The sequence below is a fragment of the Ranitomeya imitator genome, chromosome 2, assembly GCF_032444005.1.
Source record: "Ranitomeya imitator isolate aRanImi1 chromosome 2, aRanImi1.pri, whole genome shotgun sequence".
Classification (NCBI taxonomy): domain Eukaryota; kingdom Metazoa; phylum Chordata; class Amphibia; order Anura; family Dendrobatidae; genus Ranitomeya; species Ranitomeya imitator.
Window position 1 is genome coordinate 3,321,520 of NC_091283.1, and position 15,464 is coordinate 3,336,983.

At 48.6% G+C, this 15,464-nt stretch overlaps 1 protein-coding gene across 3 annotated transcripts in view; it reads left to right on the top strand.

Annotated features, from left to right (window-relative positions):
- Nucleotides 1-14,858, top strand: part of DIAPH2 (diaphanous related formin 2) — a 1,874,941-nt gene extending 1,860,083 nt beyond the window's left edge. For all 3 annotated transcript variants that reach the window (XM_069746079.1, XM_069746080.1, XM_069746081.1), the window contains one exon: nt 10,361-14,858. In XM_069746079.1, coding sequence (XP_069602180.1) covers nt 10,361-10,425 — 65 coding nt within the window. In that variant the 3' untranslated portion in view covers nt 10,426-14,858. The remainder of the gene's footprint in view (nt 1-10,360) is intronic.
- The last annotated feature ends 606 nt before the right edge of the window (nt 14,859-15,464 follow it).

The following is a 15,464-nucleotide window of genomic DNA, read 5'->3' on the forward strand; positions in this document are numbered from 1 at the left end:
AGCCACACAATGTCAGTGGGAGCCACAACACTCCACTGGGAGCCATGACACTCCACTGGGACCAACAACACTCCACTGGGAGCCACAAGTTGTCAGTGGGAGCCACGAGGTGGCAGAGGGAGCCATGAAACTCCAGTGGTAGCCACAAGATGACAGAATCAGCCACAACATTCTAGTAGGAGCCAAAAGAGGTCAGTGGGAGCAGCAAGGTGATAAATGGCAGTGGGAACCACAACACACTAGAGGGAGCCACAAGATGACCAAGTCAGCCACACTCCAGTGGGAGCAGCAAGGCGGTAGAAGGAGCCACAATGAGATAAGTGGCAGTGGGAGCCATAAGACACCATTGGGAGATACGAGATGTCAGCCGGGGCCACGAAACAGTGGGGGCCGCAAAACGCCATTGGGATCCAATAGATGAGAGCAGCCGCCTCACAGCAGGAGAGGGAACCGTGAGATGCTAAGTGGCAGTAAAGTCACAGGATGCTAGGTGGCAGTGTGGCATTTATTCTCGGAATTATGCACCTGTTTTCTTCAGATCTCATAGTTTCCACCTCCTGTCACCAGACCCATATCCTCCTCCATTATTTATGGCACAACTCGTTTTTAACTCCTTCTGTCCCAGGAAAAGTTTCTCAAAGCCTCAGGTTATTGCTTGAAATCCTTGCTCCAAGTACAAAGCAGTTAATCACCATGAGCTGCATAGAAAACTGTGTGTAGATGCTGGAAGTCAGCGGTGTCCCCGGGGACCACGTATCACGGAAGATTGTGTCTATTGGGCCCTGATGGAACATCCAGACAAGGTTTCATCAGCCAAAGAGCTTACAGGTGGCCACAAGCCGTAAACAGCCAACACGTTCACAGGATTCACAATCAGCCTCCGCTCCTAAGGAGATACCCTGTGTATGGAGAAGTAGTCAATGTATAGAGTACATGGTGATCCAGCGTGTATGGAGATCTAGTCCATGTATAGAGTACATGGTGATCCAGTGTGTGTACTGAGATCTAGTCACTGTATAGAGTACATGGTGATCCAGCGTGTATGGAGATCTAGTCCATGTATAGAGTACATGGTGATCCAGCGTGTGTATGGAGAAGTAGTCCATGTATAGAGTACATGGTGATCCAGCGTGTATGGAGATCTAGTCCATGTATAGAGTACATGGTGATCCAGCGTGTGTACTGAGATCTAGTCCATGTATAGAGTACATGGTGATCCAGCGTGTGTACTGAGATCTAGTCCATGTATAGAGTACATGGTGATCCAGCGTGTGTACTGAGATCTAGTCCATGTATAGAGTACATGGTGATCCAGCGTGTGTACTGAGATCTAGTCCATGTATAGAGTACATGGTGATCCAGCGTGTGTATGGAGATCTAGTCCATGTATAGAGTACATGGTGATCCAGCGTGTGCATGGAGATCTAGTCCATGTATAGAGTACATGGTGATCCAGCGTGTGTACTGAGATCTAGTCCATGTATAGAGTACATGGTGATCCAGCGTGTGTATGGAGATCTAGTCCATGTATAGAGTACATGGTGATCCAGCGTGTGTATGGAGATCTAGTCCATGTATAGAGTACATGGTGATCCAGCGTGTGCATGGAGATCTAGTCCATGTATAGAGTACATGGTGATCCAGCGTGTGTACTGAGATCTAGTCCATGTATAGAGTACATGGTGATCCAGCGTGTGTATGGAGATCTAGTCCATGTATAGAGTACATGGTGATCCAGCGTGTGCATGGAGATCTAGTCCATGTATAGAGTACATGGTGATCCAGCGTGTGTACTGAGATCTAGTCCATGTATAGAGTACATGGTGATCCAGCGTGTGTATGGAGATCTAGTCCATGTATAGAGTACATGGTGATCCAGCGTGTGCATGGAGATCTAGTCCATGTATAGAGTACATGGTGATCCAGCGTGTGTATGGAGATCTAGTCCATGTATAGAGTACATGGTGATCCAGCGTGTGTACTGAGATCTAGTACATGTATAGAGTACATGGTGATCCAGCGTGTGTATGGAGATCTAGTCCATGTATAGAGTACATGGTGATCCAGTGTGTGTATGGAGATCTAGTCCATGTATAGAGTACATGGTGATCCAGCGTGTGTATGGAGATCTAGTCCATGTATAGAGTATATGGTGATCCAGCGTGTGTATGGAGATCTAGTCCATGTATAGAGTATATGGTGATCCAGCGTGTGTATGGAGATCTAGTCCATGTATAGAGTACATGGTGATCCAGCGTGTGTATGGAGATCTAGTCCATGTATCCGAGCACGCCCAGATACTCAGATAACACCCAAGCGTGCCCCAATAACACAATATCCGAACACGCCCAGATACTCAGATAACACCCGAGCGTGCCCCAATAACACGATATCCGAGCACGCCCAGATACTCGGATAACACCCGAGCGTGCCCCAATAACACGATATCCGAGCACGCCCAGATACTCGGATAACACTCGAGCATGCCCCAATAACACGATATCCGAGCATGCCCAGATACTCGGATAACACCCGAGCGTGCCCCAATAACACGATATCCGAGCACGCCCAGATACTCGGATAACACCCGAGCGTGCCCCAATAACACGATATCCGAGCACGCCCAGATACTCGGATAACACTCGAGCATGCCCCAACAACACGATATCCGAGCATGCCCAGATACTCGGATAACACCCGAGCGTGCCCAAATAACACGATATCCGAGCACGCCCAGATACTCGGATAACACCCGAGCGTGCTCCAATAACACAATATCCAAGCACGCCCAGATACTCGGATAACACCCGAGCGTGCTCCAATAACACAATATCCAAGCACGTCCAGATACTTGGATAACACCCAAGCGTTCCCCAATAACATGATATCCGAACATGCCCAGATACTCAGATAACACCCGAGCGTGCTCCAATAACACAATATCCAAGCACGCCCAGATACTCGGATAACACCCAAGCGTGCCCCAATAACAGGATATCCGAGCATGCCCAGATACTCAGATAACACCCGAGCGTGCTCCAATAACACAATATCCAAGCACGCCCAGATACTCGGATAACACCCGAGCGTGCCCCAATAACACAATATCCGAGCACACCCAGATACTCAAATAACACCCCAGCGTGCCTCAATAGCAAAAAATCCGAGCACGCCCAGATACTCGGATAACACCCGAGCGTGCTCCAATAACACAATATCCAAGCACGCCCAGATACTCGGATAACACCCAAGCATTCCCTAATAACATGATATCCGAGCATGCCCAGATACTCAAATAATACCTGAGATGCTCTGCAGAAGACAGAGCAGCAAGGGACAAGGAGGAGAGGTTAGTATTGTTTGTGTGTGTGTGTCTGCTGCATGATACTGTGTATGGGGGGCTGCACTATACTGTGTGTGGGGGGCTGCATTAGACTGTGTATGGGAGTGTGCACTATACGATGTATGTTGGGGTGCTGCACTATACTGTGTGTATGGGTACTGCACTATACTGTGTGTGGGGGGGCTGCATTATACTGTGTGTGTGGAGCTGCATTATACTCAGGGGGCTGCATTATACTCTGAGGGGCTGCATTATACTGTCTGGGGGCTGCATTATGCTCTGAGGGGGCTTCATTATACCCTGAAGGGGCTGCATTATACTCTGAGAGGGGCTGCATTTTACTCTGAGAGGGGCTGCATTATGCTCTATGAGGGGGGCTGCATTATACTCTGAGAACGCTACATTATACTCTGAAGGGGCTGCATTATACTGTGTGTGGGGGCTGCATTATGCTGTGTGTGGGTGGCTGCATTATATTCTAAGGGGGCTGCATTATATGCTGAGGGGGCTGCATTATACTCTGAGAGGAGACTGCATTATACTCTATGGGGGCTGCATTATACCCCGAAGTAGGCTCCAGTATACTCTCAGGGGGCTGCAGTATACTCTGAGGGGACTGCATTATACACTATCAAGGACCATGGCCAGTGCATTGTACTATTATATGGGACCTGCATTATACTGTATCGAGGACTATCATCTGTACCAATCATTCTTCCTCAGCCGGAGTAAGGGTAGATGCACAGTCAATAAATGCTGTGGGTTGGACGCTGCGTACTTGTGCAGCGTCCAGATGTTACGGTATAGTGGATGAGATTTCAAGAAATCCCATGCCCACTATGCGTGCACCGACGCCTGCAGCTCCCCGCAGAGACGGACATGCGGCACATCTCTCCAGACCGCAGCATGTCTACTTATTTTACGGAGATGCGAGTCTCCGCAAGATAAATTTCACTCGTACAATGTATTGGACGCGGTGAATCCACACAGTTCAGTGATCACGTGCGGATTCATCTGCGTTCAATAGCCGGCAGTGGACATGTGCTGTGTCCAAAGCGCTGCCAATTACTGAACGTGTGCATAGACCCTAAAGAGGCCACGAAACAACCTTCGAATGACTTCAATATTGTCAACCGCGCTCGTTTATCAGCCTGAACTCAGCGCCTGTAAATATGACAGGAAAGTTTCTGTGTGGTGGTGCGATATGTGAAAATTTGTGGGTGAGAACAGGTTTGTTTGGAGCCAGAACTGCTGTCAGCGGACGGGGGCCTGGTATTTTGGCTGGTTTAGGTAACTGCTGTCAGCGGACGGGGGCCTGGTATTTTGGCTGGTTTAGGTAACTGCTGTCAGCGGACGGGGGCCTGGTATTTTGGCTGGTTTAGGTAACTGCTGTCAGCGGACGGGGGCCTGGTATTTTACTACATGTGGAGACGTCGTGAAGTCAGTTGGTCCCCTCTCTTCCCGCGCTCCAGGGTTCAGGTGCCTCTAGTAACATTTGGCTCATGACAATGCATTGGACAAATGCTCAAATTATCACCAAAGAATTTCCAAACTGGATTTCTGCAATCTAATGAAGCAATAGGTGTAAAGCAGTTAATACAAGAGAAGATAGTATTCTGCTACAGATGGATCTGGATAAGTTGGAAACTTGGGCTGAAAGGTGGCAGATGAGGTTTAACAATGATAAATGTAAGGTTATACACATGGGAAGAGGGAATCAATATCACCATTACACACTGAACGGGAAACCACTGGGTAAATCTGACAGGGAGAAGGACTTGGGGATCCTAGTTAATGATAAACTTACCTGGAGCAGCCAGTGCCAGGCAGCAGCTGCCAAGGCAAACAGGATCATGGGGTGCATTAAAAGAGGTCTGGATACACATGATGAGAGCATTATACTGCCTCTGTACAAATCCCTAGTTAGACCGCACATGGAGTACTGTGTCCAGTTTTGGGCACCGGTGCTCAGGAAGGATATAATGGAACTAGAGAGAGTACAAAGGAGGGCAACAAAATTAATAAAGGGGATGGGAGAACTACAATACCCAGATAGATTAGCGAAATTAGGATTATTTAGTCTAGAAAAAAGACGACTGAGGGGCGATCTAATAACCATGTATAAGTATATAAGGGGACAATACAAATATCTCGCTGAGGATCTGTTTATACCAAGGAAGGTGACGGGCACAAGGGGGCATTCTTTGCGTCTGGAGGAGAGAAGGTTTTTCCACCAACATAGAAGAGGATTCTTTACTGTTAGGGCAGTGAGAATCTGGAATTGCTTGCCTGAGGAGGTGGTGATGGCGAACTCAGTCGAGGGGTTCAAGAGAGGCCTGGATGTCTTCCTGGAGCAGAACAATATTGTATCATACAATTATTAGGTTCTGTAGAAGGACGTAGATCTGGGTATTTATTATGATGGAATATAGGCTGAACTGGATGGACAAATGTCTTTTTTCGGCCTTACTAACTATGTTACTATGTTAATAGGTAACTCCAGCCGCATTCGAGGCCTTTTCACCTCATGGGGACCTCAGTACCAAGCAGGGCAGAACTGCAGCCGGCGTTCTATCTATGAATAGCAGCATTCCTCCTGCACAGTGGTGCAGAACATCGGCAGACAAGTCGGTGCCCTTACATGTGCCACATGATGTACCATTCATGATGGTCATTCTGAGTCCCTTTCGTAATTTAGTACAAAGGGAATCTGTAGTAGAAAAATTAAAATCCATAAGACATCTCCAGATAGGAGAAAGAGCTGAAAATTCAATCTCCTCTTGAAATAGGACCTCACATTGCACATACTGTATATGAAAAAGACAGGGAAATAATTCTAGCTAGGGACAGAAAAAGTAATTAAAACAATCTATGCAGCTGACCCCTCACCATTGGAAACCGGTAATAAAGGAAAATCCTAATGGGTAGCAGATGTAAGGCAAGTCCTAGCTTGAATGCACAAGAATGTGAAGAAGGCCAGACTTACCACCGGTAGATAAGAGCTAAAAAAAAAAAAAGTAAAATCCTTTGGCTTTGTCATAGAAATTATCAATTGAGGTTTAATTAACTTTGTCGATATGATAGGAAAGTCATATTTTTGGAAACGTGATGAGATAGTAAACACAAAGTACGGTTTTGCATCGCTGGGCGATGGCCGTGGTCTGTTAAATGGATATCGGCCAGATAGATGACAATACCTCTGCCATGTCTCTTATCTACGGACAGATAAAATCATAATAGTATGGATGATGGTAATGTCTCCCGCCAGGGACCTTCAGGGTCGTAGATATGGTAAAAGTTGGGAATCTCAGAATTTGTTTCAGACTAAGACACATTCTCTAGTTCTCTGAAGTCCAGCGCTGCTAGGTGTCACCAGAGGGGAGGTGTGTGGGTGTAACTTGTGTTAATAAAAAGCCAATGCCAATTACGAACAATGCCAGGAAGATACATCGCAGTGTAGGATTGATCCACGCGTCACTCGAGTTCTTCCCTCCATAAATCGGAGCCATTTCTGTGACCAATGTTTAGTCATTTTATCTAGTTATACCTTTTTATTAGTTTTATTTGTATATATTGTATTGTTTTCACCCATTTTGTATCATCTTGTATATTTGTATAAACACTGCCTATCTTTCTGGACTAAACATATAAAATGTTCATCTTGTTCTGTAAACCGCACCCCTGAAGCCATAAGCTTCCTGTAACGGGCGTCCAATTGGCCTGTAAATAATAATAATAATCTTTTTATATAGCGCTAACATACTCTGCAGCGCTTTACAGTTTTGCACACATTATCATCACTGTCCCTGATGGGGCTCACAATCTAAATTCCCTATCGGTCTTGGAATGTGGGAGGAAACCGGAGAACCCGGAGGAAACCCACGCAAACACGGGGAGATCATACAAACTCCTTGCAGATGTTGTCCTTTGTGAGATTTGAATCCAGGACCCCAGCGCTGCAAAGCTAACCGCTTAGCCACTGTACAGTGCTAACCACTGAGACAACGTACATTGCTAACCACTGAGCCACCGTACATTTCTAACCACTGAGCAATCATACAGTGCTAACCACTGAGCCACCGTACATTGCTAACCACTGAGCGACCAAAGAGTGCTAACCACTGAGCCACCGTACATTTCTAACCACTGAGACACCGTACATTGCTAACCACTGAGCCACCGTACATTTCTAACCACTGAGCAATCATACAGTGCTAACCACTGAGCCACCGTACATTGCTAACCACTGAGCGACTATACAATGCTAACCACTGAGCAATCATACAGTGCTAACCACTGAGCCACCGTACATTGCTAACCACTGAGCCACTATACAGTGCTAACCACTGAGCACCACGCTGCCCAAGTAGTGTAAAGCGATTGGTGGCGACATTAAGCAGTTTTTGTTGAGTTATTGCGGCGCTGGTAGTGACCGTATATCTACTATATAATTGTCTAAGGGTCACTACCGTCTGTCTGTCTGTCCCGGAAATCCCACACCGTTGACTGGTCGCGGCCGCTAGGCCGCTACCAATCAGCGACGAGCACAGTCCGGCCGAGAATTAGTCCCTCCCTACTCCACAGCCGTCAGTGCCCGCTCCATACTCCCCTCCAGTCAGCGCTCACACAGGGTTAATGGCTGCATTACACCACGTTATGCCGCTGTGTAACGCAGTCCGCTAACGCTGCTATTAACCCTGTATGATCAACTTTTTACTATTGATGCTGCGTATGTTAAAAATAATATAAAAAATAAAAATCATTATATACTCACCCTCCGTCGGCCCCTGGATCAGGAACAGGCCGCTCCTTGCGATGCTCCGGTGACCGCTCCATGCATTGCGAACTCACGAGATGATGACGTCCGGTCTCACGAGACCGCTACATCATCATCTCAAGAGACCGCAATGCACTCTTGGAACCAGAGTGTCGCGAGGAGCATCGGTAAACGCCTCGCCTGGATCCGGGGGCCAACGCAAGGTGAGTATATAACTATTTTTTATTTTAATTCTTTTTTTTAACAGGGATATTATGCCCACATTGCTATATACTACGTCGGCTGTGCAATATACTGCGTGGCTGTGCTATATACTATGTGGGCTGTGCAATATACTATGTGTATGTGCTATATACTGCATGGCTGTGCTATATACTGCGTGGCAGTGCTATATACTCTGTGGGCTGTGCATTATACGAGTATAATACTAGTATTATATACTATAATAATACTACTCGTACTATGTGGGCTGTGCAATGTACTGCGTGGCTGTGTTATATACTACGTGGGCTGTGCAATATACTACATGGGCTGTGTTGGACACTACGTGGGCTGTGTTATACACTATGTGGTCTGTGTTATATACTGCGTGTGTGGGTTGTTATATACTACGTGAGCTCTGTTATATGCTACATGGGCTGTTATAAACTACGTGGCTGTGTTATATGCTATGCGGGCTGTTATACACTCCGTGGGCTGTGCTATATTTTATGTGGCTGTGCTATGTACTACGTGGCTGTGCTATATATTACGTGGCCGGCCACGAACAATCAGCAACAGGTGCAGTCCAGCCGCAAATTGGCGCGGGATTTGAACCACGCTTTGCTAATTGGTCGCGCCCGGCCGGCCGAATCCTGTGTATTCAATGTATTATTCTAAAATCTTCATAAATAAACTACATACATATTCTAGAATACCTGATGCGTTAGAATTGGAATACCATCTAGTGTATATATATATTCCATGTGTTGGAACTGGAGGTGAATATACCATACGGTCAGTGTGTGTTTCCTAATAATCGGCCTAGTAATGGAAGCAGCCGCGGCCTCATCCATCAATTGATGGTCAATTGTATATTGCCTTGATGTCGGGGCAGAGACCCCAATTCCAGATGTGTGCTACTAAGGCTACTTTCACACTAGTGTTGTTTGCTGTACGTCGCAATGTGTCGTTTTGGAGAAAAACGCATCCTGCAAATGTGCCCGCAGGATGCGTCTTTTCTCCAGACTTGCATTAGCGACGCATTGCGATGTATGGCCACACGTGCGACGGATGCGTCGTGTTTTGGCGGACCCTCGGCACAAAAAAAAAACATTCAATGTAACTTTTTTTGTGCGTCGGGTCCACCTTTTTCGACCGCACATTCGCGGCCAAAACTCCGCCCCCTCCTCCCTGGAACTCACAATGGGCAGCGGATGCGTTGTAAAACTGCATCCGCTGCCCACGTTGTGTTTCATTAACACACTGTCCGTCGGGCCGACGGTTTGCGACGGCCCGTGCCGACGGACTAGTGTGAAAGTAGCCTTACTGGTCTGCTTGCTGTAGTTTTATTATCAGGAGATTTTCACTAAAGGACTAATAAATCTGCTGCCTCGTAGTCCAACCCCGCTCACACTGCTAATTGGTCGCTTTCTGCCTATGCACAGTGTGGTGTGGGTGGGGTTATACAGGGCTCAGCATTCAGAGCTCTGCTATGTCTGCAGCACAAAAGTGATTTAATAAATGACAGCCAGCAGCCCAGTAAGTCACACCACTGGAATCAGGGTCTCTGCCCTTACATCATGTTTTCCTGAGATGGGGCAGTAGAATCCGGGCAGTGGGTGGCCATGAGGTTTGTCACCATGGAGGATGGAATCGAGGCCTCCTGGGAGACCCCCATAATAAAGGTGAGGGCTGAAGCCTCCCGCCCTGTGGCATTATCGAGTCCTGTAGTTTCTCGCTTCCTCGGTATTCTCGCCATCTTCTGTGTTCACACTTTAAGAGGTAAAGATCCAAGATTCCTCCAGAACACGAGGACGTCGCCTTTGTTTAGTATTCAGCGATTGGCAGGGGACGGTGTTCGCACATTCTGTCGTCGCTTCTATCACCCGATTGTCTGATCACATTTACTGCTGATTGTAGAACTCCTGAACCCGCCGCGCTCGCGCTCTGCCTCCGTTACATATTCATCTCCGATACTCTCAGAAACACATCCCTGTTCCTCCGGTCTCCTGACACTGTGGCTTTATTTTGTCTTTCAGAAAATCGGGTCCCTGCGTTGGAAAGGTCGCGCTCCCGGCACCAGGGGAGGGTGGTGGCGACATGAGTCTCCCAGCACCAGGGGAGGGTGGTGGCGACAGGAGCCTCCAGGCGCACCACACATTCTGGCACGGCTCCCTCCACCATTAGAAAAGAACATCGCTGAGCGTGCAAAGAACTCAGCCTGGGAAGAAGAAGAGGAAACAATAAAACCACGACATCGGAGGAGCCGCCGACAGACAGATGCATTTTGTCCTTTCAAAAATCTAAAACTTTTTGTTACCAGTGTTACTGATGAATTGTTACTTTATTGTCATCTTATTGTGCCATGAAGGAAGTGCAGATATTGTAGACAAAGCGTTATAGATTTATTATGTATAGTGAAGACTTGTGACTATGACCAGGCTCCGGGGACCACGGCGAAGCGGGGAGCGATCCACCTCGAAGCTCCAAGTCCCCCCGCCTCATACCCTGGAGTCCACCCGGCTCTTACGCCAGAGTCCCCACGCCTCGTACCCTGCAGTCCCCTCAACTCGTAAGTGAGTCCCCTCATGTCCTCCCGCTTCTTATGCAAGAGATCCCCCCGCCTCTTACGCCAGAGTCCCCTCACCTCTTACGCCAGTCCCCCCACCTCGTACACCAGAGTCCTCCTGCCTCTTACGCCAGTCCTCCCACCTCGTACCCCCGAGTCCTCCTGCCTCTTACGCCAAGGTCTCCTCACCTCTTACGCCAGTCCTCCCGCCTCGTACCCCGAGTCCCCCACCTCATACGCCAGAGTAACCTCACCTCTTACGCCAGAGTCCCCTCACCTCTTATGCCAGTGCTCCCACCTCGTACCCCCGAGTCCCCCGCCTCGTACGCCAGAGTAACCTCACCTCTTACACCAGAGTCTCCTTACCTCTTACGCCAGAGTCCCCCCGCCTCTTACGCCAGTCTTCCCGCCTCGTACGCCAGAGTCCCCCCACCTCTTACGCCAGAGTCCCCCCGCCTCTTACGCCAGAGTCCCCCCGCCTCTTACGCCAGAGTCCCCCCGCCTCTTACGCCAGAGTCCCCCCGCCTCTTACGCCAGAGTCCCCCCGCCTCTTACGCCAGAGTCCCCCCGCCTCTTACGCCAGAGTCCCCCCACCTCTTACGCCAGAGTCCCCCCGCCTCTTACGCCAGAGTCCTCCCGCCTCGTACACCGGAGTCCTCCCGCCTCGTACACCGGAGTCCCCCCACCTCTTACCCCAGAGTCCCCCCTCCTCTTACCCCAGAGTCCCCCCTCCTCTTACGCCAGAGTCTCCCCGCCTCTTACGCCGGAGTCCTCCCGCCTCGTACCCCAGAGTCCCCCCACCTCTTACCCCAGAGTCCCCCCTCCTCTTACGCCAGAGTCCCCCCGCCTCTTACGCCAGAGTCCTCCCGCCTCGTACACCGGAGTCCTCCCGCCTCGTACACTGGAGTCCTCCCGCCTCGTACCCCAGAGTCCCCCCTCCTCTTACCCCAGAGTCCCCCCTCCTCTTACACCAGAGTCTCCCCGCCTCTTACGCCGGAGTCCTCCCGCCTCGTACACTGGAGTCCTCCCGCCTCGTACCCCAGAGTCCCCCCACCTCTTACCCCAGAGTCCCCCCTCCTCTTACGCCAGAGTCTCCCCGCCTCTTACGCCAGAGTCCTCCCGCCTCGTACCCCAGAGTCCTCCCGCCTCGTACCCCAGAGTCCTCTCGCCTCGTACCCCCGAGTCCTCCGGCCTCGTACCCCAGAGTCCTCCCGCCTCGTACCACAGAGTCATCCCATCTCGTACGCCAGAGTCTTCCCACCTCGTACCCCCGAGTCCTCCCGCCTCGTACTCCAGAGTCTTCCCACCTCGTACCCCCGAGTCCTCCAGCCTCGTACACCGGAGTCCTCCCACCTTGCTCACACCATTGTATAATCCTGCCATGCCACTAATGGCGACTTCTCAGTGATTCATCATTAGCGCCTTGGGTCAGAGATCATTCACAGAAAAAGTGATGAAAAAACATGTTGGGATCATTCTGTGTGGCACATAGGACCTCCAAGCATATACTGATGACCCCCAACACAGAGACCCTCCTCCGCATCCCAGAAGCTCCCAGATCATTCTGTGTGGCACATAGGACCTCCAAGCATATATGGATGACCCCCAACACAAAGACCCTCCTCCGCATCCCAGAAGCTCACGGATCATTCTGTGTGGCATATAGGATCTCCCAGCATATACTGATGACCCCCAACACAAAGACCCGCTCCATATCCCAGAAGCTCCCAGATCATTTGGTGTGGCATATAGGATCTCCCAGAATATATTGATGACCCCCAACACAGAGACCCTCCTCCGCATCCCAGAAGCTCACGGATCATTCTGTGTGGCATATAGGATCTCCCAGCATATACTGATGACCCCCAACACAAAGACCCGCTCCATATCCCAGAAGCTCCCAGATCATTTGGTGTGGCATATAGGATCTCCCAGAATATATTGATGACCCCCAACACAGAGACCCTCCTCCGCATCCCAGAAGCTCACGGATCATTCTGTGTGGCACTTAGGACCTCCCAGCATATACTGATGACCCCCAACGCAAAGACCCCCTCCATATCCCAGAAGCTCACAGATCATTCTGTGTGGCACATGGGACCTCCCAGCATATACTGATGACCCCCAACACAAAGACCCCCTCCATATCCCAGAAGCTCACAGATCATTCTGTGTGGCACATGGGACCTCCCAGCATATATTGATGACCCCCCAACACAGAGACCCTCCTCCGCATCCCAGAAGCTCCCAGATCATTCTGTGTGGCACATAGGACCTCCCAGCATATATTAAAGACCCCCAACACAGAGACCCCATCCGTATCCCAGAAGCTTCCAGATCATTCTGCGTGGCACATAGGACCTCCCAGCATATACTGATGACCCCCAACACAGAGACCCCCTCCGTATCCCAGAAGCTTCCAGATCATTCTGTGTGGCACATAGGACCTCCCGGCATATATTGATAACCCCCATCACAGAGACCCCATCCGTATCCCAGAAGCTCACAGATCATTCTGCGTGGCACATAGGACCTCCCAGCATATATTAAAGACCCCCAACACAGAGACCCCATCCGTATCCCAGAAGCTTCCAGATCATTCTGTGTGGCACATAGGACCTCCCGGCATATATTGATAACCCCCATCACAGAGACCCTCCTCCGCATCCCAGAAGCTCCCAGATCATTCTGTGTGGCACATAGGACCTCCCAGCATATATTAAAGACCCCCAACACAGAGACCCCATCCGTATCCCAGAAGCTTCCAGATCATTCTGTGTGGCACATGGGACCTCCCAGCATATATTGATGACCCCCCAACACAGAGACCCCCTCCGTATCCTAGAAGGTCCATCAGATGTACCCGATATAAGAACACAGAGGCACCAGACATATCTGTGTACAATGAGCCAATGAACGATCTGTGTCCATCGTAGGGGCCGGGGATCCACCAGACTGGCCACAACGTTTCTCGGGGGACATGTGGAATCCCTGGCTCTTGGAATCGGGTTCTGGAAACATCTCCATTACCGTAATTAATTAAGTGCCTAAATGATCCTTTATTCAGTGCGGGAGAATGGAAGAAAAAACGACTGGCGGACCCTAAAAGTGACCACCAAGCGAATGTAGGCAACCAAAGCGAGCGCCCACCTCAGCGGTGCCGGGCCGCGCCTTCTCATACTCGCCATTTTCTAATTCTGCATTTACAATATTCAGCTTTTTACTGATTTTTAGAGACTTTTCGCTCATTTTATCGCTTACATTTTTTGAGAAAAAATTAATATATATTACTGGCAGCATTGTTTTTTGCTCCTCTTAAGGGATTACCACTTTCCTATATGTTCTTCTCCATGTGGTCCTATTACGGGGAAACGTGGAGGGACCACCAGATCTATACTAAGGACACGCTAATGTATTTAATAAAAGGTATAAATCTATAAAAATAGGATTTCTTATTCCAGGTACAGACTGACAAAAAGAGCTTCTGTCTGCATCCCTATGACAACACTACCGGTCCATCAATTCTGGAAGCACTGAACACACTTGGGCTTGTAAAATAGAGAAATCATTTTAATGTTGTCAGAAGAAAAGGACTTGTGTGAGGTCCAGGCCCCAGATAATAATATGAAGCCAGCAGACCAGTAAGTGTTGTCAGAGGGACAGCTATAGAGTTTCCGACAATTCTGCCAAAGAACAACGTACAGTATGAAATCCAGTGGGTCCATGGTATAAATGCAGGGGCTCCAGCAGCGGATTCTGGCTGCCCCCATGATGGCTTATACACAGATGTATCCAGGGAATTTTTAGCAGTTTTTGTCTCTTTATTTTACAGGTTGATGGTTTCTACACATAAAGCATTGGAATTTTTCTAGATTGTTCATAAATGGAATAAATCTTCTTGTAACTATAAAAAAAAACCATGAAAATGTAACCAAGTATATAGAAATAAAATTAATTACTAGAAACGATTATGCAAAGTAACAGCTGTCATTCATATCGTCGTGTGCACATACTGCCTCCTACTACTACACGGATACATAAACAATTATTTATAACCTGTATATCTAGTATATAATATTGTGAATACTTTAGGTGTCTCCTTCATCCTTGTACATATATGTCTACACAGATACATAACCTGACCCCACATCAGTACAAGTCACTGCCACCTACAAGATTTCTACATCCTCTGCTAAAATACTCTTTCTACTGTCACCTTGCACTTTCCGCTATGCAACTTTCAGTCTGTGATTTTTTACCTGTCTACTTTCCCTCACTGCCCCCTGCACATTCAGATCATTCCTCTTCTGAAATGCTCTGTGCTTTTGTGGGACCCACCATGATGGAGCCTGCACACGATCAGCACATTCCTCTTCTGATGGGGCCAAACCAAACACACACGTGCCAAATCATTTACTGAAAACTGAACCCACGTGGAGCATCCATCATGCGTTATAGCTTCTTCCAAAAAGGAAAAAAGCCCCAATAATTAGCTTTATTTTTCCCCTTAATGGGTCTGATATTTCTAGACGTTGGATGTATTTAAGAGATCAGACCGGTCCCAGATCAGGAGG